The sequence below is a fragment of the Pollachius pollachius genome (genome assembly GCF_949987615.1).
Source record: "Pollachius pollachius genome assembly, chromosome: 20".
NCBI classification, from domain to species: domain Eukaryota; kingdom Metazoa; phylum Chordata; class Actinopteri; order Gadiformes; family Gadidae; genus Pollachius; species Pollachius pollachius.
This window is the reverse complement of record NC_136953.1, coordinates 10,764,697-10,785,291: the sequence shown is the minus strand read 5'-3', so window position 1 is coordinate 10,785,291 and position 20,595 is coordinate 10,764,697. Positions and strand designations below refer to the sequence as shown.

Genomic DNA, 20,595 nt, shown 5'->3' with positions numbered 1-20,595 from the left:
TAACGCCGGTCATTATCGGGAAAATAAGCCCCTTCAGGGCGAGGCAAGACACCGCCACTTCACGTTGGTTTTCGGTTCGCACTGTCTGGGCTTTTTTTTTTTTTTTTTTCGATAATGACCGGCATTCTATAAGTTATCCCGCTTATTACACGGCTACCTGCCAAACCGAAAAAATAACTTCACACGGTGTCTTTGTTACAGTTCGTAGTGTCGATTAGCAGAGAACTAGTCGAAGTCGCTTAGCAACCGAATACGCTGGGTAGGTTACCGGAGTATTTGCGGAGTGATACGGAAAGACTAGCCTGGAAATCCAGATCCACATCTAGAAAGCTGTAGGGTCTGGTAACAAGTAATGAAAAATTGGCCCAAATCCAAGCATGCGTTTGAAAATATCACTGCACGCCATTGGATAACGCTACGACCAATCAGAAGAATACAAGGGGTGACGTATCCAAACCACGTAGCTAATCAATGGATAAGACTTGCCGTATCCGGTCGGTAAAACGGCAACGCTTTGGCCCTCATATCAGAAACACCGATGATTGTTTAATGTTCTGGGCCAGGGGAATTGGGGAGTGAGTTAAAAAATCCACTTTCCTTGACAGCGGTCAATATATGCTTAGCAACGGTAAAATATACAAAAATAAATGACCGCCGGAAGTCGGGAAGGCCCATTCAAGTGAATGGAGCATCCTACAGCATTAAGAAGAGTCGTGTAATAAATATATTGTGGAGTGGTGTGCTCATTTAATAACATGGCCTTTTTGTCGACCGTATGAGAATAGTGGTTTAGTTCAAGACATCTTTATATCGTAACCTAATGTTATGTTGGCTATAACTTTCCTTCATTTTACTATTCGCAAAATAAGTAATTGCTTAAGTCAGTAGGCCTACTTGCATTTCAAAGCTTGAGTGGAGCAGTCTCTAAATTGACCAGATAAAGAGGAACTGGTTTACTCACTCCCCGAGATCATCTAGTAGCCTACTCAGATGATCTGGGCCGATGTGCGTTTCCAACAAGAGAAAAACGGAACAAAGTACAGCAGGAAAACAGAACTGAAACAGATCTACTGATTTGAGTTTTTATGTTGACGGATTGTATGTATTTTCACATTGACTACATTTAAATATGTAAACTAAACTCACCCGAAGCCAAAAGTAAGCTTTTTTTTTTACACCAGCAATATCTGCAGTTTGAAATGAATAAATAATTAGTATTTTTTCTCAGAATACTTTATCTAAAGAGAAGGTTAAACCCCAAAACAGAAAAAGCAAGTTTTATGTCCTTAATATTGTATTTCCGTTATAGTTAAAGGTTTCCAAGGTATAAACACTAGTTTAGAACAATTAAAAATTGCAATGTCAACCAACATTTTTGACGTTATTTCAAAGAAATCTATTGTGTTGCAGAGATATTATCTTACCAGCTAGCACCGCCCGTACCGCCCTGAATTTCATAATTTCATACAAAAGGGGTCTCCAGACTTGCCAACACAACTTTCTGTTAATATGCTGCCCCTTATTTTGCTGAGGATTTCTAGGACAGTTGGGCAAAACATACACGTTGCTCTTCTAAGACTGCTTGACATTCATACCGAAATGTAAGATAAGCAATTCTACAGCTTTGACCGTATAGACGGATTCATATTTATTTTATTTTATCCTAAAAAGCCTGCGATGGACTACGTCTTCTCACCCCCCCCCCCCCCCCCCCCCCCCCCCCCCCCGCCTAATTAGACTCCACTAATAGAACACCACAATGTAAACCCAACAAAACAGTTTTAATAAACCTCATACACTCAACACCCCTTCTCCATGCCTCAGCTGGCCTCCATCTCTTCCCGCCCCGGTGCACAGGAGTGACATGTATCCGTCACGGGCTGTCCCCCCTCCCTGGCTGTCCCACTCTATTAAAGCCCCAAGCCGCCTCCTGGCAGGATCACTTCTCCCTCCACTCATCACCCCTGGCCTTCAGATGGACTGGATCACCTACGGTAAGGACTAGGAGCGAGCCCCGTCAGTCTCATCAGCGCCGGGGACATTATAGAAACGGAGGAGCTAGCTACCTTAATAGAACAAAAGTTTGATTATTTTGATAGTTATGTGTGTTTTAGAAATAATTTGGGCTTTAAACTTGATGCTGCCTCTGCTGTATGCTCCTTCACTCTTCCAATACATGTTGAATATGGGACCACAATAGTCCATTACCTTATTGTGTTATTGTTGGCGACCATGTATGATGATATCCCTCAATTGGGCCTTTTATCTAGTGTGTAAGTTAAACTAAACGTACCATCTTCCTAATTTTTAATTGTTTTTTTTTTGGTAGGGAATTAAACAAAATGTAATTGCTGGTTCGCTTCATACCATCCTTCATATTATACACATTGGATAAGAGTGTAAGGGCTATGTGAAGGTTTGTTTGAACCAGTGTCCTGTTTTGTTTTGTCTTCAGAATTGGACCCCCTGGAGGTCCCGCCCCTCACGCCCACCAGTAAGGAGGTGCTGAGCCAGGCGGTGAGCGCTACATTTCAGGGCTTTGACCAGGAGAGGAATGACCGACACTTCCCACAAGGTACTATCGGATCCCCTAACCTGGAGGACTGCGTGAAAGAAAATGTGCCAGGCAGAACAATACGTTTTGTCTCAATGGGTCAAAAAGAAGAGGAAGCATCCCTTATTAGTTTTTACCATTGTTTTTTGCTCTGCTCTAGATCCTCATCTTTGGTCCCAGTGGGAAGTCAACCATTGGCTGGACTGGTGTCGGGCCGAGTTTGGCCTCCAAAGCCTGGGTCCGAATTTACGGGGCATGCAGGGGAGCGAACTGTGTGAACTGGACAGGGAGACGTTCCTGGGCCTGACCTCGGACTGTACCGCCGGAGAGATACTGTGGGAGCACCTGGAGACGATGCAGAGAGGTGAAGGCTCCTTTCAACAGCGGTGGTGCTGTTTAAACCACATTGTGGCAGTAGCATGGGCGGCGGTTACTCAGGAGGTAGAGCGGGTTGGCTGGTTACAGCAAGGTTGCTAGTTTGATCCCTGGCTACTCCTAGCTAGAGTGTCGGGGTGTCGCTGAGCAAGGCACCTACATCTAACTGCTCCCGACAAGTTGGCTGTCGCCTTGCATGGCTGACACCGCCGTCGGTGTGTGAATATGCACGAATGGGTGAATGTCAAGCAATATTGTAAAGTGTTTTGGATAAAAGCGCTATATAAATGCAGACCAATTACATTGCCTTGCACAGTGCGTTACATCAATCTTCTTCCCCCCCATCTTTGCCCTTTGTCAACTTTCTTTCGCCACCTCCAGACTACTATGCAGAGTATGTTGAGCAGCAGAGTGGCCACCTGCACTACAGTGATGCTCATGTGGACCAAGCCCAGCAGCTCCACACTCTGGAGCCTGCAGGGTCTGTGCAACACGACGACTGTTTTACATTCAACGGCAATGGACCTTGTAGAAGCAATTCCTCTGCCCCACCGCTGCAAGAGGCTGGGGAACCCGGAGGTAAGGTTCGGGACTCGGAACTCACTAATATTCTGACAGGGGATTTCACTCACTATAAGCTGAAGGATGGCAGTGTCATTTCTAATAAATTATACTCAAATAATAGCTTTTAAATCTACAGCACCATTAACAGTTCTTTGAAAAGATATTAAAACAATCAATACTCTCTATAAGAAACTGAATCAAACTTTATTTATTTTTGATTGTGTGTCTACTTGCAGAGACGGATTCAGAAGCGGACATGATCCACTATGAGGACGCTGACATCACCGGCTCGCTGTCCTGGACCACTCAGATCCAGGAGACGGACCCCTTTGTCTTGCCGCAGCGCCACAGAGGCTTCAAAGAGTTCATGGGCAACATGACCGACCTGGGAGGGGTCATGATACCGGCGGCCATCCTGGCTGGCTACACAGGTACGTGCAGCCTTCTCTTAGTCTCTCTGATGATGAATCTGTTCTCGGATTAGTGGCCGCAGGCCCAGATCCCCACTACCGTTATGCAGTCTTTAGAGGCGATGGTAACAAACCGCCTTCCCCCCCAGGCAGTGGCCCCATTCAACTCTGGCAGTTCCTCCTGGAGCTCCTGACCGACCGCAGCTGCCAGTCCTGCATAAGCTGGACGGGCAACGGCTGGGAGTTCAAGCTGACCGACCCCGATGAGGTAGGTCACATAAATCACATGTACAATGGACTCTCTCCCAATGGGTCATTTCACAGTGGAGGTGAAACATTAAATCTTGACTGTTTTTACGATTTAGAGGTGCACCCTTAACCATTCCTCGAACCAGGAATTGATTGTTGGATTCCCATCAACCTACGGCTGATGGGAAAGGAGGTTTTTCCTTGCTTTGTGTAGGGCTAGGGCTAGAGGGGTGGTTTAAAACGTGGCCCACAAAAGCCTTTTGAGACCGTAACGCCGCTGGAAGGCTGCACAGCTCAAACGGGACTCAACCTGACACCCCGTTCTGTCGGGTCCCCCGCGGACGTGTCCTCAGGTAGCCCTGCTGTGGGGCCGCAGGAAAAACAAGCCCAAGATGAACTACGAGAAGCTGAGCCGTGGCCTGCGCTACTACTATGACAAGAACATCATCCACAAGACGGCGGGCAAGCGCTACGTCTACCGCTTCGTGTGCAACCTGCAGGGCCTGTTGGGCTACGAGCCCGGGGAGCTGCACGCCATGCTTGACGTCAGCGCCAAGAACCAGGACTGAGCGTCGGTACGAGGTACGCTGCGGACGTTGGGTATCGAACCCAGAAGTCTTTCAGCCGGGCTCTGCATTAATATCCCGCCCCTCCCTCCATCCACTATCATGTATATGTGTATATTTTTCTCTAATTGTAAATGATTACTGATTTAAACAGTGAAAATGGTACCATCATCTGTTGACAAATGGAAGGTGATTTTCTGTGGTTTGTATGTGTCTGGATGGAAGGGGTTGAGGTTTGGAGGATGGGTTGGTTTCTACAGAGGGTGGCTCAGGGCCACAGCTGATTAAAATGTTTTTTTTGTACATCCAGTGGAATCAATTTTCCTCTACTCTTAACTTGACTCTTGCGCTCCTGTCCATTGAGACTGGTTTCATTTAGGCCGTTTTGTTGACAATGATTGGGCATTGTTCTTAATATACTGCCACCCTCTAACATCCCTACTTGAACGGTACATGTAAGCATGGGGCATTGAGTCAGATTTTATTCATACAATACTGCTATTGAAGTGGTAGCCATCGTGAAGCCTAGTTTGGTTTATAACCGTGGCGTTCCAGGTCCTTAAATAAATTGAGAAAAAAAAAATCGTAATACTCGTTGTTGATCGTAATACTATATTAAATAATTTGTTTCATCAGAAATATTGCGCCATAAGATTGCAAGTGTTCATTGGTTTCATTGGTCACACACACACTCTCACTCATACACACACTCTCACTCAATGTTCCATCCACCCACACTGCATCTTATGTTTCATTAGCTGCATGGCAAACCGACCATGGGGGGTAAAAGTGGTGGAAATAATCCCCTTCACACACTGAGCATGGTCCCTCACACTGCGCTTCACACGTCTAACCTTTTCATGTGACGTAATCATGGGGTCTTTTCCTGTTACTCATGAAACAGTCAAACATGAAGGATGCCATTCTAATTGACATGCTTGGAATAACACATAATATTAATGTTCTACTCTCTTGTACATTTGAATACTGTTTGTTTGCACCCCTCTCAGCTGTATAATAAAACAGAAGTATACTTCTAATGTAACAAGTTTTTAATTTCACATTCAGTGTGGAGTACTTATAAAAATGGTTGACATCCATTAAGTTGATTATTGAGGATGCAAATATTTAGTTTATGTATCAAATGTAATTGTCAGAAATGTAAAAAATAAACAAGTCAAGCGTATAAAATTCCATTTTACCTTAAACTCAAGGTGTGTAAGGCACTGATTTTGATTCCCTAAATTCATGTAATGTTGATCATCAGATGTCAAGTGCACAATATGACAATTTTCGTTTTTGGATAAAATGTCACACAGACCTCTGAAATAAGCTCTTATTGACTCTGAGCATGTCAATGAATACAATGCCTGAAAGTTAAATTCATGTTTCAAAACACATTTTTACATGCATGTTTTAAGTGTTTTCGTTACTACTCTCACTCAAAACGGGAGCTTCAAAATTACAATTGGAGAACATTGGTATACTTAGCACATTTGCGGGGACGGGGAAATGTGTCTGGCGACGCGGGGGAGGTGGGGGAATCGATAGCCGCATAAGCCTTGCCCGTTCCCAGTAAACACAAGGTCAGTGAAGGAAGCGAGAGAGCTTCTAATGTGTCCCTTCTGAACCCCATGCTACTATGATGGCAGGTGGTCTGTCTGTGAGTGGTCCATTGTTTACGCTTGATGTGCAGACCTGCGTCGCCCCTTTTAGGCGAGGTTCGCCACACACCAGCCTAGCCTAATGTGGACTTATGCAGGGCCTCTTCCCTTCACTCCAGGGGATAAATGTGTGTTTTGTGAGTGGGAGTGTTCGGAGCATTTGAATATTGAATTATGTATATTTGAACTCTGGCGTGTCAAGACAAGGGAGTAATAAAGGGAATTAAACAGTGAGCTTAATGGTGGCATATGACGTCAGGGTGCTTACTGCATTCATTATTTTGATACAAGACAAACCCAAATATATAGATATAAATAAACGTGTTCAATTTAAGCATTGTTTCTACGATAGTTATAAAACGGCTAATATGGCTCAGATGGTCTTTTATTTGTACACATTTATTCAAGTGTGGATTGCAAATGAATTTTTTTTTGGAACCTGAACATTTGGGATTTCCGTCTCTGGTGGCTTAGTGACTAAAACATGGCCTGTATCACTGTATTGCATTATAGATAACTCATAGGCTTAACGAATATCCTCAATTTGAATAATGCCAACTCAAGTAAAAACCTCTTTAACCTTATCCAGTGACAATTACAAAAAACAGTGTTAATCAAAAAGAGTAAGCAAGGGGGAAGGGAATGACATTTTATCATTACTAATACTGTATGATACATTGGATTAACTTTGTTAAATTACACTATGTAACTCGACCGTAAACGTATCAGTGCATGTTTCAATGTGTGCGTTCATCACTGCGATTTCTGCTTTTCCCACTGATCCGGTGTGAGAGTCTTCTGTTCAAATGCGTGGATTTCTTTCAGCTCTGCAGCTAAACAGCCGTTGACGAGCCTATCAATAAACAGGGATCAGATATTCATTACATTTTGGATTGTGGATGTTGGTTGCCAGGTCAAGGGTAGTGCCGTGTAGTGCTATACTATACCGGTGTCTCTGTAGCAGTGGTTTGCCCTCAAACTGGCAGGACACTATTAGGGCTTTGAAGCTGGCCGCACATCTGTTTGGGGATGTATCTTCAATCTCCTATACATCATATAGGAAATAAGATTGAGGTCATTGTGGCTCCATGCATGTACTACATGAGTTATAACAAGACTGTATAGTAAGATGTATGATAAAAAAGTCAGATAAACCAAACCAATCGGGTTGATTACACATCATTCCAAAGACTTTGAAGACCATTTTCTTGATATTTTCCATCTAAGGTGTTTTTTTAAGATCCTCGTACAAGTTATACCGCAATCCTTTAAGTGAAAATGATAAATGATGGCTATAACCATGTTTTGAGGAAAAGTACAAACATAGCCATTGAATTGAGCGACATTTTTAAATGCCACTGATAATAGAAGCATAGACATGTTTGAAACAGGACCATTGGTTACTCAAGTGTTTGCTATCTCAAATAAAGCTATAGTGCTCTGGAAAATAAATGATTATGATCCAACCACCACGTATTTGGCCTACTCGGGTAACCATAATAGACGTATTTAAGCTCAAAAGACACGTGTTTTAAACTAACCATACCACATGTACTGCTTCAAGCTCTTTCAAGAGTTTATCACGAAGCACTTCAGCCGTAACAACCATAGTGAAGTTAAGCAAAAACCTAGTTAGAAGAAAGCGTTCTTAATTCATTCCTCACTGGATGCCGATGAGGGAAATTTCTGCTGATTCTGGTATAACCAGGAAACGAAATAAAACCAAACGCGTCACGAAAAGGATTGACCAATGAGGTGCGTTGTTTAAAAGCCGTGTAACAGAATAGGCTTTTGAAGTAGCCAATAGTGAAAGAGAACTAAAGGGTCCTTGGACAGGGACTCGGTAATGTTTTGACTGTTTTTAAATAATATTTGTGTAGGTGTGTTTTACATTGATATAAAATTATGTTTTTGTACTTTTGATTAAATATGTTTTTTCCATAATTTTTCAATTTTCGAACGTTTTTAATATACATGTGATCTCTCCCTTTTTGATACAATTGAATCAGGCAAATCGTGGTCTTCCTGATATTTAGTGTACTGTGTCTGCCTTGTTTACAGTGGCTCAGAGCTACACACGCTCATCGTTATCAGTGTGACAACAATGCATCCAACATGAGCAAACAAATGGAAATATGTTACCAATGACAACAAAGTAATGTTGCTTATGTTATATCATCTTCAAATCAATTTCGTCTTGTTTTATAAGATTAGAGGTCGGGTGTAGCATCGTTGTTGCCACTGAGGAGCCTAAATGTTTTGTTTTTAAAAACCGTCTCTTGTTGATCTGCTGTTTTTAGTCAATCATAAGTATTACATCACAAAATGGTAGTAGAAGTCGAGAGCTTCTTTGGCGTATACATGTTATTTTGCACCAATCCTAAATTTAAAGGTCGCATCTATATTGGGTTTACGGTCAACCCTGAGCGTCGCATTGGACAGCACAATGCTGGCCGACAACGAGGGGGAGCCAAGAGGACGAGTGGGAGAGGGCCATGGTAATAACACAAACTGTCGTACTTCATATTTCACAATCAACCGACAAATTGGTTATCATTTATGTATGCTTTTATTCTTTTTCCTATTCAGGGAAATGGTTCTGATTATTCATGGTTTTCCTTCGGACATTGCTGCTCTACGGGTGAGTAGTACAACATACTTGGCATAATGTCTTTGTTCAACTTTTTGTATTTGATACTGTTCCTGCGTAACCCAGCCAAAATGAAGGAATGGGAGTCAGAATCTGATCATGATGGGAGAATCTTTCTTATTTAGACCAACTTCTATGGCTGAAAGGGGGCGAATGGGACGAGTGCCGCTCTGGCTTACATTATTTACACAGTACTGTGGGATATGTTGGTGCAGCCCATGTTCATTGGTACATTGTTGGGATTTTCAGTGCATGGGACAAGCCAATAAAGCCAAGACGGCATAGCCCCCATGAACGAGAACTCACTTCACTATCTAGGAAAGCAGCTTGATTATGTGAAAGTGGACAGCAGAGGGGGAGAGACTCCTAGGACCTCTATGGGTGTCAAAATGGGCTGCCATAAACCTTAAAGGTCCCATATTATACCACCAGGTGTGAGTGTGATTAGCCGTTACACACTGTTTTGAAAATCTGCCTCTTCTGACATCACAAGTGGAGGTGTCCGCCTAGATGTGTGCTGGATGGATCAGTCTACCCAGTGGACTGTAGCAGACGTTGCTCATCTATCTGTTCTACATCTAGGTGGACACGCCCACTTGTGATGTCAGAAAGAGGCTGATTCCACTCACACCTGGTGGTATGTCAACTTTAACCCAAACCTTTCCCTAGTATTCCTAACCCCTGCGCCCCGTCCGTCTAGTTTGAGTGGGCGTGGCAGCACCCGCACTCTTCGCGGCGGCTGACCCACGTGCCGCGGCGCGCCAAGAAGGAGTCAAGCCTGCAGTTCCACTGGCGCGTGGTCTCCAGCATGCTGCGTGCGCCCCCCTGGGACCGCCTGCCGCTGACCACCCGCTGGCTCAAGCAGGAGTACCGCATGGACTTTGAGCCCGGCCTCCAGCCGCCCCTCCACATCCCGCTGGCGTTCGGCGCCGTCCGGGCCAAGAAGCAGCAGCCGTCGCAGTCCGAGGAAGAGGGAGAGGTGGCGAAGGACTCGTGTTTCCTGTGCAAACGTCCCGTCAAGGTATGTCTCTGTTCTACTAGGCCGGTCCGTGCTGAAGAGGTCGGGGGCATTATGAACGACTTTGGTTGTGTGTTGACACGTTATTGCGCTGTTGTTCACTTGTGGAGCATTCAGCAACGCAGTACCAATGATTCAAGTCCCTTAGCTTCTACTGAAGATTAGAGACTTGGTTTAGGGTCGAGACCTTTAGTTGGGGCTGGAAATCAAATGATACTACATAATGACGTGATGTGATCCGTTATTCTCCTTTCAAGACATCTAACATAACATTTGTCCCTCTGCGAAATGCCGCTTCCTTGAAATCACAGGGCAACAATGTATACATGTTGTTTACATTATATATTATCAATCAAATGTTTGGCCTGCTGTCTGACACCCTACGTCCCAAGCACCTCCTTGTTATTCCACACACAATCAGTGGAAAGAAAAGAGTTGACCATGGCACTTTCCTCTTTCGCTAGGCCGCAGAACAACTGTCCTGCCTCCAACCTTCCTGTCCCATGACCAGCCACATGTTTTGCCTGGCCAAGCGTTTCCTGCACGCGGAGCCGTCCCACCTCCTCCCTGTGGAGGGGGAATGTCCATCCTGTCACCACTCTGTGCTCTGGGGCAGCCTGGTCCGCCATCAGAAGGGTTGCCACGGAGACCTGGAAGAGATCACCGCCGCCACTTCCTCATCCCATGTAAGTGTGTGTGTGTGTGTGTGTGTGTGTGTGTGAGACAATAAACATTTGAAACTAACAAGGATAAAGTGCTAAAGGCGAGGACACTTGTCAAGTCCATAATACTGCAGACACAAACAAAAAAAAAATTGATGTTGCATTAAGTGATTTTAACTTGCTAAGTCTTATCCTCTGGTCTTCCACAGAGTCACTGGGCAGACCAACTGCAGATCTGACCGTAAAAAGCATGTAAATAATGCATCATGACAAGACCCTTAAAACTTCCATTCAAACTGAGATCAATGTTGCTATTACAAATCAATGTATTTATCTATTATTTATCTGCGTTTAATCTGTGTGCTACTTTATCGCAAAACATTTTTTAATAGAGGATAATAACAGGATTGAGCAGAAAGCAATATAAAGAAGCTGTGCAACAAAGACAAAACAGGGTAGGGAACTTTGAAGTATCATGTTTTTATAAAAGATTACATGTCAAGTTAAAAAAAATATTTTTTTATTTTAACAAGTTACAGGATACACATTTGTTTTGTATACTGTATTAGAATGTTCCATATACTTGGTGGTAATAGGACTAGGAGGGGATGCTGAGTACTTTTAAACTTTAAAATCTCGCCTTCAGCAGCTTGAAGCAAACCTAATTATGTTTTGTGAGTGTACTCAACACTTTGCAGTCACTTGTGAACACAAAAGGGCCACACGTTGTCTTGCATAAAAAATGAAATAAAGAGTTATCTGACAGTGTATTCTATTCAATGCAAAAATAATAATAATTAATGATTTATTAGCATGGTGTTGAGTGTGTGTGGGTGATAGTTTAAGCAGCCTCACCTGGCCCGAGTCTGACTGATACAACTCTGGGCTGGGTAAGGCTGCACACCTGTGGTGCATCCAGCCATCACCACACACACCCAAGAGAGCCCCTGCTCCGACTGTCCACCAACCCTGAAATAAACGGGTTAACTAAAGTCAGTATAATCTAATATAATGACAATCTGAAGGATCAGTTGGATTGCTAAATGTCAGGTTAATTAGTAAGCGGTAATGCTTTGAACAACGAATCAATGCCAATACTGTGCATGTTGCCTCAACATCTGCGTAGCAGTAAACCATATATGTGGTTTGAATTTATGTGTTAGTCAGTGATTCCACTTTCTTTGCAAAGCGTCTGTCTTCATTCAGGAGCAGAAGGGTTGGAAGGGGCTTGTACAGTGATCACTGGCTGTAAGGGAAAACACAATCACAATGAGAACCTTCTGAAATCGCCCACTGGTTAATGATGTTGAATTTGTGTACACAGACACATTTTAACAACAATACAAATCGAACCACAGGAACTGAGGTTATGCGATGTTCGCTTATCCAATGTTCTACATCATGAAGGACGATGTCAAAAAGTAGCATCACTTTGAACCAATTCTAACAATTTGATTTGTGCGTTTGCAAAAAAACGACTAAACCCAAAGGGTGAGTTGGGGGTCCCTTAAGTTTGAAATAGCCGCAAAAGTAAGCTTGGCTTGTGCTGTTAGACGTGTCCCTCACCATTCTGGATCCCGGTGAACAACAGTTGATCACTTTGCAGCAGTAGGCCGCCAGGGTAACGGAGATAGCCACCAGCGCCGTCTGCACCAGCATACCTCCCGCGTGCAGGTTATTGAAGGCATGCTGTTAGTGAACACACAGGGGTGGGCCTTAGACGTCCATAGCAGCTAATAGATGCTGCAGAGTCATGCCTCAGTATAGTGTACAAATGTAGCTCTGACCTTTGATTATGTCTACCTCAACTTTCTTTTTTGCACTTATATGAACATGAACAACACTTACATTACCAAATTTTTGATATTTCCTTTATCTATTTTTTTATATTTATATTTTGCAAGACCCAAAATGAATACCACAAAAGAAAAACGTATTTTATCCAACTTCCTCGCAGATAAAACCTTCTTGGCCCACCTCCAACTTGTATTACATAATATTCCCACTGTTTCCCACAGTGTTGAACGTAAAAGATGAACCATGGGAGAAGGTGCAACTTGCCTCAATTTTAGCGCAAACGCTTTGCCGGTTGGTCGTCTCATTGTGGTTGTCGTAGCCCCAAAAATAGCAGCCATGCTGGCCGTTCGCAACCCCCTCGAACATGAGGATAAAGCTGAATACCGAGACAGCGATGGCCAGGATCTGCATGGTAAGGCAGGCTCTCAGCTGTGGACACACGGAGGGGAATCAGAAGGGGAAATCCCCGACCTAAATATGTCTGTTCGATAGGATTTGAACTTGGAACTGGAGACGGTTGTGTTTCGAACGACCAAGGCTACACACAACATGTTGTGTTAAACACAATTTGTAGCAATTTGATGATCAGAGGGGATGTTTGTCATTAGTCCAAGTTCACTTTTTGATTCTCTGGGCAGTTCTACAAAGTCAGTGAATTGGGCCAGTGACCGAAATAATATATACTGTATATATATATATATATTTATTTTTCTTTGTTGTACAGTTAACTTACTGTGGGAATGTGGAGCGTCTTAGCAGCGATGGCCAGACTTCCAGCTAGTATCACCTTGGAATCACATGCAAAGGACACTCAATCCCCTGTCTAATGACAGCAAGGTTAAATGGCTCACCGACGTTGGCCCAAGCGTTAAACAATATTTAGTGGACGTTTTTCGATTAATTTTCCTACATCGAAAAACAAAGAAGGAAAATACAGGTTGAACATTTCGTTTACCTATCCCTTTGTAGCTGACGTTTAAAAGAATCGAAATCTGAACATTAGACCCAGTATGGAACCCAATTTTTCTAATCAAACATATGATACTCACCACTACAGAGGCAATGGCGAAAAGTACCCTCAGAACGGTTTCGCCATGCACGGCATCGAGCTTGACTACCGTAAACATCCAGGACATCTGATATAAAGTCAGGCCTATCTGGGTGATCTTGGAAAAGTAAACAAGAAATAGTTTGGGTTGACATCTTAACACGCTTATGACCACACTCGCTCACCCAGTTCACACGCTGACGCACACGCACACGCACTACAGTGGATGTTTTGTACCCCTAATTCTTTAGGTTGGGCCTCCAGGTACTTCTGTTTGCGTGCCGGGTTCTTCTGGAACGTCACCGAGACCAGAGGACCTTGCTCAACCTCAAGCGGTGGGCTGTTCTCCGTTGTTCTTGTTCCCTCTTCCTTGTCTGGAAGTCAGAAGAAAAATGCGTTCGTATGGTTGCACAAGAGTTGAAACGGAGTTTCTTACCAGACAAACAAAACTGAAAAGGAAGGAAATGCCTAAAGTTACTGCGTATACTGATGCAATTAGTAAATTCACAACCCCAAATCGTTAGCAAAGGGATCTACTTATTGTTTACACACAAAGAAGCAAAGCATTGCGTTCTCCTACCTGCCATGATAACGGTTTATAGTCCCCGTTATTCTGCTCCCCTCCCTGAATCCTGTCTGAGCGCAGCCCCGCCCCTTTGGTGTGAAATGGGGATTGACACATCTGCTCGCCCCTCTTACTTCCTGTCTTCGATATTAAATTGAAAGCAACTTTTTGATAACATAAGATAGATAAAAACACTTTTAAGTTTTGATTTCAGAAATATAGTGCCTCAGTTTGTGCATTTATTAGAGAGACACGCAATCAGACTGAATACTTTTATTCCAAAGTGTTGCAACGGAGACCTGGAAGAGATCACTGCTGTCACTTAATCATCTCATGTAATGTGTGTGTGTGTGTGTGTGTGTGTGTGTGTGTGTGTGTGTGTGTGTGATTTAACCACTGAATAAAATTAACAATAAACATAAACACATATTTGACACTAGCTAGTGCTAGTGAAGTGATAAAGGACACTCAAGTCAAGTCCATGATATTGCAGCGGCAATAAAACAAGCAACTGAGATCATTGATGTTTTGTAAGACTTATCCTCTGGTCTTCCAAAGAGTCACTGGGAAGAGCAACTGCAGATCTGACTGAACGAAGCATGTAAATAATGCAATCATGACAAGACCCTTGAAACTTCAATTCAACTGAGATCAATGTTGCTATTACAAATCAATGTATTTATCTATTTACTTTATCTGTGTTTAATCTGTGTGCTACTTTATCGCAAAACATTTAATAGAGGATAATAACAGGATTGAGCAGAAGGCAATATAGCTTTGTAACAAAGACAAAGCACGGTAAGGAACTTTGAAGTATCATTTTTTTCATAAAAAATGTACATGTCAAGTTTACATTTTTATTTTTTTTTTTAACAAGTTACAGGATACACATTTGTTTTGTATACTGCATTAGAATATTCCATATATTTGGTGGTAATAGGACTAGGAGGGGATGCTTGTTATGTTTTGTGAGTGTACTCAATACTTTGCAGTCACTTGTGAACACAAAATCGATACACGTTGTCTTGCATAAAAAAATGAAATAAAGACCTATCTGTTAAAGACTGCATTCTATATAATGCTAAAAAATATTTATATAAATGATTAAAAATGACTTATTAGTATGGTGTGGAGTGTGTGTGGGTGATAGTTTATGCAGCCTCACCTGGCCCGAGTCTGACTGATACAACTCTGGGCTGGGTAAGGCTGCACACCTGTGGTGCATCCAGCCATCACCACACACACCCAAGAGAGCCCCTGCTCCGACTGTCCACCAACCCTGAAATAAACGGGTTAACTGAAGTCAGTATAATCACCTCGGTGGTTTGCAACTGGGATAACTGCTACATATGGCTTTATATGATTGTGTTGAAAATAATGTTTTACATTTCGCAAATGTTCACAAGAGTTAATCAAACTAGGTACCAGAATGATGACAATCTGAAGGATCAGTTGGATGGCTAAATGTCAGAAGGTTAATCAGTTAGCGGTAATGCTTTGAACAACGAATCAATGCCAAAACTGTGCATGGTGCCTCATTCAGGAGAAGAAGGGTTGGAAGGGGCTTGTACAGTGATCACCGGCTGGAAGGGAAAACACAATCACAATGAGAACCGACTGAAGTCGCCCATTGGTTAATGATGTTGAATTTGTGTACACGGACACATTTTAACAAACAATACAAATCGAACCACAGGAACTGAGGTTATGCAATGTTCCCTTATCCAATGTTCTACATCATGAAGGACGATTTCAAAAAGTGGCATCACTTTGGACCAACTCAAAAAATTTGATTTGTGCGATTGCAAAATAACCGACTAAACCCAAAGGATGAGTTGGGGGTCCAAAGTTTGAAATAGCCCCAAAAGGAAGCTTGGCTTGTTTTGTTAGACGTGCCCCTCACCATTCTGGATCCTGGTGAACAACAGTTGATCACTTTGCAGCAGTAGGCCGCCAGGGTAACGGAGATAGCCACCAGCGCCGTCTGCACCAGCGTCCCTCCCGCATGCAGGTTATTGAAGGTATGCTGTTGGTGAACACACAGGGGTGGCCTTTAGACGTCCATAGCAGCTAAGGGATGCTTCAGGGTCACGCCTCAATATAGTTTCCAACTGTAGCTCTGACCTTTAATTATGTCTGCCTCAACCTTTTTTTTTGCACTTTTGTGAACATGAACAACACTTACATTAACAAATTTTCGTATTTCCTTTATATATATATTTATATTTATATTTTGCAAGACCCAAAATGAATACCAAATAAAAAAAATCTTTTTATCCAACTTCCTGGCAGATTCAACATTCTTGGCCCACCTCCAACTTGTATTACACAATATTCCAAATGTTTCCCACAGCGTTGAACGAAAAAGATGAACCATGGGAGACGGGGCTACTTGCATCCATTTTTTGGCAAAGGCTTCGCTGGATGGTCGTCTCATTGCGGTTTTCGTCAAACCAGCAGCCACGCAAAATGCCGTTCTCAAACTGCCCCAGCATGAGGATAAAGCCGAATACCGAGGCAGCGATGGCCAGGATCTGCATGGTAAGGCAGGCTCTCAGCTGTGGACACACGGAGGGGAATCAGAAGGAGAAATCCCCGGCCTAAATATGTCTGTTCAATAGGATTTCAAACTTGGAACTGGAGACGGTTGTGTTTCGAACGACGACGTCTACATACAATATGTTTTATTGAACACAGTTTGTAGCGATTTGATGATCAGTTAGGATGTTTGTCATTAGTCCAAGCTAACTTTGTGATTCTCTGGGCAGTTCTACAAAGTTAGTGAATTGGGCCGGTGACCGAAATAATGTATACTGTATATATATTTATTTATTTATTTTTCTTTGTTCTACAGTTAACTTACAGTGGGAACGTGCAGCGTCGTAGCAGCGATGGCCAGACTTCCAGCTAGTATCACCTGGGAAATAAATGCAAAGGACACTCAATCCCCTGTCTAATGACAGCAAGGTTAAATAAGTCACCACCGTTGGCCCCAGTTATATAGTTAAACAATATTTTGTGGATGTTTTCCGATAAATTTTCCTACATCGAAAAAAGGAAAATAGCCTACAGGTTGACCATTTCGTTTGCGTATCCCTTTGTAGCTGACGTCTGAACATTAGACCCAGTATGGACCCAATTTTTCTAATCAAACATTATATGATACTCACCACAACAGAGGCAATGGTGAACAGAACCCTCAGAACGGTTTCGCCATGCACGGCATCGATGTAGACCAACGCAAACACCCAGGACATCTGATATAAAGTCAGGCCTATCTGGGTGATCTTCAAAATGTAAACAAGAAATAGTTTGGGTTGACATCTTAACACTCTTATGACCACACTCGCTCACCCAGGACACACACACGCTGACGCACACGCTGGCACACGCACTACAGTGGATGTTTTGTACCCCTAATTCTTTAGGTTGGGCCTCCAGGTACTTCTGTTTGCGTGCCGGGTTCTTCTGGAACGTCACCGAGACCAGAGGACCTTGCTCAACCCCAAGCGGTGGGCTGTTCTCCGTTGTTCTTGTTCCCTCTTCCTTGTCTGGAAGTCAGAAGAAAAATGCGTTCGTATGGTTGCACAAGAGTTGAAACGGAGTTTCTTACAAGAGAAACAAAACTGAAAAGGAAGGAAAAAAAGTTACTGCGTATACTGATGCAATTAGTAAATTCACAACCCCAAATCGTAAGCAAAGGGATCTACTTATTGTTTACACACAAAGAAGCAAAGCATTGCGTTCTCCTACCTGCCATGATAACGGTTTATAGTCCCGTTATTCTGCTCCCCTCCCTGAATCCTGTCTGAGCGCAGCCCCGCCCCTTTTGTGTGGAATGGGGATTGGCACATCTGCTCTCCTGTCCTTGATATTACATTAAAGGAGACATATCATGGTGTTTTCCCAACATAGTATATGAGTTCTAGAAAACATGTTTTTGAAACTGTTTGCTGGAAATTGCAGTTTACCACCGGCCACTAGGGGATAGTATTGGATTACGGGCCGCTAACCGGCTCAACAAGGAGTCCACCTTATTGTGTTTGCCAGCATTACAGACGTTCCTGTTACAGAGGATATTATGCTGTTTAACATTATTTGTGTAAGTCCATTATCATTCTTGATTACTATAGTTGTTGTTGTCATGGTTGGTTAAGTTCCTGAAGATATTTATGTTAGACATGTGTATGCAGGAATTACTGGTTGTAGCCTATGTTGTTATTTTGTGTATTGCTGCAGGGCTTCTTCATCGTTGTCATTAAATAAGAAGTTTGACATCGAGGAGTGTATTTCTTCATGAAGAAGCCATGGTTGTCGTTGGATGTACTGTTCCTGGCGGCGCTTTCGAGACTGGAGATGTGTGTGAAGCACCCGCCATTGCTCTGTTGACGAATCACGGACTTGTCCATCGGAACCCGCCGGCCCAAATCCCGATTCCGCACGGCCCGAAACTTGATCGGCCTAAGGTCGATGTTGGCATAACGATAGAGGAATGGAACGTATTCATCCGTTGCTGGGATGTCATTCGCTCCGGCTCAGGCGTAGGAGCTGCCCACGCCCCTTTCCAGTTATTTCAGTGCGCTGGGCCTGAACTTGGAGACAGCATGTTGAAAGCCAATCCCAACATCGCCTCCGGACCCCTGGTGGATCTAATCGCTGCCATGCGTTCACTAGCCGTCATTCCGGTTGCCACATGTGTCTTGCGTACCGAGGTCATCTCGTGATGACCTGCGTCCTGTCAATCTTAGCCTGTCAGCCGCCAACCGCTCCCCCATAGCCATTGAGGGAGCATTCTTTGCTAGGCTCTCAACAGACCCCAGCGACAGTGGTGTTACGTCCTGCCGCTCGATGGTGTACGTGAGGAGCTCGGTTCGGGCAATGTTCCTCTCCTACGAGTCGTTGCTTAACCTCAGCCTCATCCCTGCGGACTTCCCATCGAGTAACAGTGGAGAAGGACCCAGAGACGAGAATGGCCCTGACGCTCTTGATATACCGATCAAGCCCTTGTATGTGAATGCTACGAGGTCTGCCTACATTGGCTGCGAAGAACAAAGTAATCCCCAGGACGCTCAGTGCTCAAGCCCCAAGCGTACAGCCCCTCCACCACGGCCTCAGGCAATGCCGTTCCCCTGCACACCGGAGAACAACGGTCGGATGAGAGATTGGCTACTAGAGAGATACGCCTCATCTACATTCGACACTAGCCCTCATCAAGCTTTGCCTTGCATGGAGGGGCCACCCATCGAGATGCACGTGGACCCAGCAGCCACGCCAAAGGCATGCCACACTGAGGCCATTGTGCCTCTGCACTGGCAGCAAAGAGTCTACGACGACCTCCTTCGGGACGAAGCCCTTGGAGTCATTGAACGTGTGCCATACGGCGAACCAGTGACATGGTGCAATTGTATGGTAGTAACAAGGAAGCACGTGGACCGTGGACCTCTCACCTCTAAACATGTTCTGCCAACGTTAAACCTTCGCCACTGAATCCCCATTCCACCTCACACGTCGCATCCCGGGGGAAACCTGGAAAACCGTCACGGACGCCTTGAACGGCTACCATAGTGCGCCCCTGCGTGTATCGGATCGTCGTCTGACCACCTTTATCACGCCCTTCAGCCGCTGGCGCTACACCGGGGCACCGCAAGGTTTCTTGTCATCTGGGGACGGCTACAACCGTCGTTTTGACGCTGTCCTCTCGGACTTCGAGCGCAAAGAACGTTGTGTGGATGACACTGTCCACTATGACACTGACCTAGAGCATCACTGATGGAGGACCATCGACTTCCTGACACGTGTCGGCCGGTCGGGCATTGTATTGAACCCAGATAAGTTTCAATTTGCGGAGAGGAGCGTCGATTTTGCTGGGTTCAGGGTGTCAGACACTACCATAGAGCCACTCCCGAAGTACTTGGACGCCATCCGGGACTTCCCCACCCCGGACTCCACAACAGATATCAGAAGCTGGTTTGGCCTTGTCAACCAGGTGGCGAACTACGCCCAGTTGCGCGACTCTATGGCGCTATTCAGGCCATTCCTCAGCCCACGCTGCAAATTCTCGTGGTCCCCTGAACTGGAGGAAGCCTTCCAAGCGTCCAAACAAGCCATAATTGGGGCCATCCGTGAGGGTGTGGAGATCTACGACATGCAGAGGCGCACCTGCCTCCGCCCTGACTGGTCCAGGCGTGGCATTGGCTACTTACAACATTGTAGCTGCACTTCTGGCATACCTGACTGTTGCCAAGGAGGATGGCGGCTAACCCTCGCCGGTATAGGTTCTTATCCTCGGCGGAGCAACGCTATGCGGCCATCGAAGGAAAGGCCCTGGCCTTGGCCTGGTGCCTGGAGCAGACACGGTATTTCACACAAGGATGTGGCAACCTCGTCGTAGTCACCGACCATAAGCCCCTTGTGAAGATCTTCGGCAACCGCAGGCTCACGCCTGTTCAGACTCAGGCAGCGTACCCTCCCAT

At 44.4% G+C, this 20,595-nt stretch overlaps 5 protein-coding genes across 6 annotated transcripts; 2 read left to right on the top strand and 3 right to left on the bottom strand.

Annotated features, from left to right (window-relative positions):
• Positions 1-1,975: 1,975 nt before the first annotated feature.
• Positions 1,976-4,721, top strand: LOC307091317 (protein C-ets-2-like; the record flags this gene model as incomplete). Its single annotated transcript, XM_079758262.1, has 7 exons — positions 1,976-1,994; positions 2,456-2,575; positions 2,715-2,918; positions 3,311-3,508; positions 3,730-3,928; positions 4,057-4,171; positions 4,506-4,721. The coding sequence occupies 7 exons, from the start codon at positions 1,976-1,978 to the stop codon at positions 4,719-4,721; spliced, it is 1,071 nt and encodes a 356-aa protein (XP_079614388.1).
• Positions 4,722-5,910: 1,189 nt separating this feature from the next.
• Positions 5,911-8,078, bottom strand: LOC307090922 (bolA-like protein 2). The gene is made up of 3 exons (XM_079757731.1): positions 7,929-8,078; positions 7,330-7,427; positions 5,911-7,235 (listed from the first exon to the last, which is right to left on the bottom strand). Exons 1-3 carry the CDS (start codon positions 7,989-7,991, stop codon positions 7,136-7,138), a joined length of 261 nt encoding a protein of 86 aa, XP_079613857.1. The 5' UTR covers positions 7,992-8,078; the 3' UTR covers positions 5,911-7,135.
• A 376-nt stretch (positions 8,079-8,454) lies between these two features.
• On the top strand, positions 8,455-11,063 carry slx1b (SLX1 homolog B, structure-specific endonuclease subunit). The gene is made up of 5 exons (XM_079757723.1): positions 8,455-8,880; positions 8,972-9,023; positions 9,733-10,053; positions 10,515-10,736; positions 10,922-11,063. The coding sequence occupies exons 1-5, from the start codon at positions 8,708-8,710 to the stop codon at positions 10,949-10,951; spliced, it is 798 nt and encodes a 265-aa protein (XP_079613849.1). The 5' UTR covers positions 8,455-8,707; the 3' UTR covers positions 10,952-11,063.
• Positions 11,064-11,817: 754 nt separating this feature from the next.
• On the bottom strand, positions 11,818-14,203 carry LOC307090917 (uncharacterized protein). The gene is made up of 7 exons (XM_079757724.1): positions 14,138-14,203; positions 13,795-13,931; positions 13,559-13,675; positions 13,243-13,296; positions 12,774-12,938; positions 12,279-12,401; positions 11,818-11,958 (listed from the first exon to the last, which is right to left on the bottom strand). The coding sequence occupies exons 1-7, from the start codon at positions 14,142-14,144 to the stop codon at positions 11,911-11,913; spliced, it is 651 nt and encodes a 216-aa protein (XP_079613850.1). The 5' UTR covers positions 14,145-14,203; the 3' UTR covers positions 11,818-11,910.
• An 815-nt stretch (positions 14,204-15,018) lies between these two features.
• Positions 15,019-17,913, bottom strand: LOC307090919 (uncharacterized protein). Of its 2 annotated transcripts, XR_013812693.1 has the most exons (8): positions 17,876-17,913; positions 17,537-17,673; positions 17,293-17,409; positions 16,986-17,039; positions 16,519-16,680; positions 16,026-16,148; positions 15,548-15,705; positions 15,019-15,401 (listed from the first exon to the last, which is right to left on the bottom strand). XR_013812693.1 is itself a non-coding variant. In XM_079757727.1 (7 exons), exons 1-7 carry the CDS (start codon positions 17,880-17,882, stop codon positions 15,658-15,660), a joined length of 648 nt encoding a protein of 215 aa, XP_079613853.1. In that variant the 5' UTR covers positions 17,883-17,913; the 3' UTR covers positions 15,019-15,657. The 2 variants fall into 2 exon arrangements, 1 of the variants encoding a protein (XP_079613853.1); XM_079757727.1 differs by having other exon boundaries at positions 15,019-15,705.
• Positions 17,914-20,595: the final 2,682 nt, after the last annotated feature.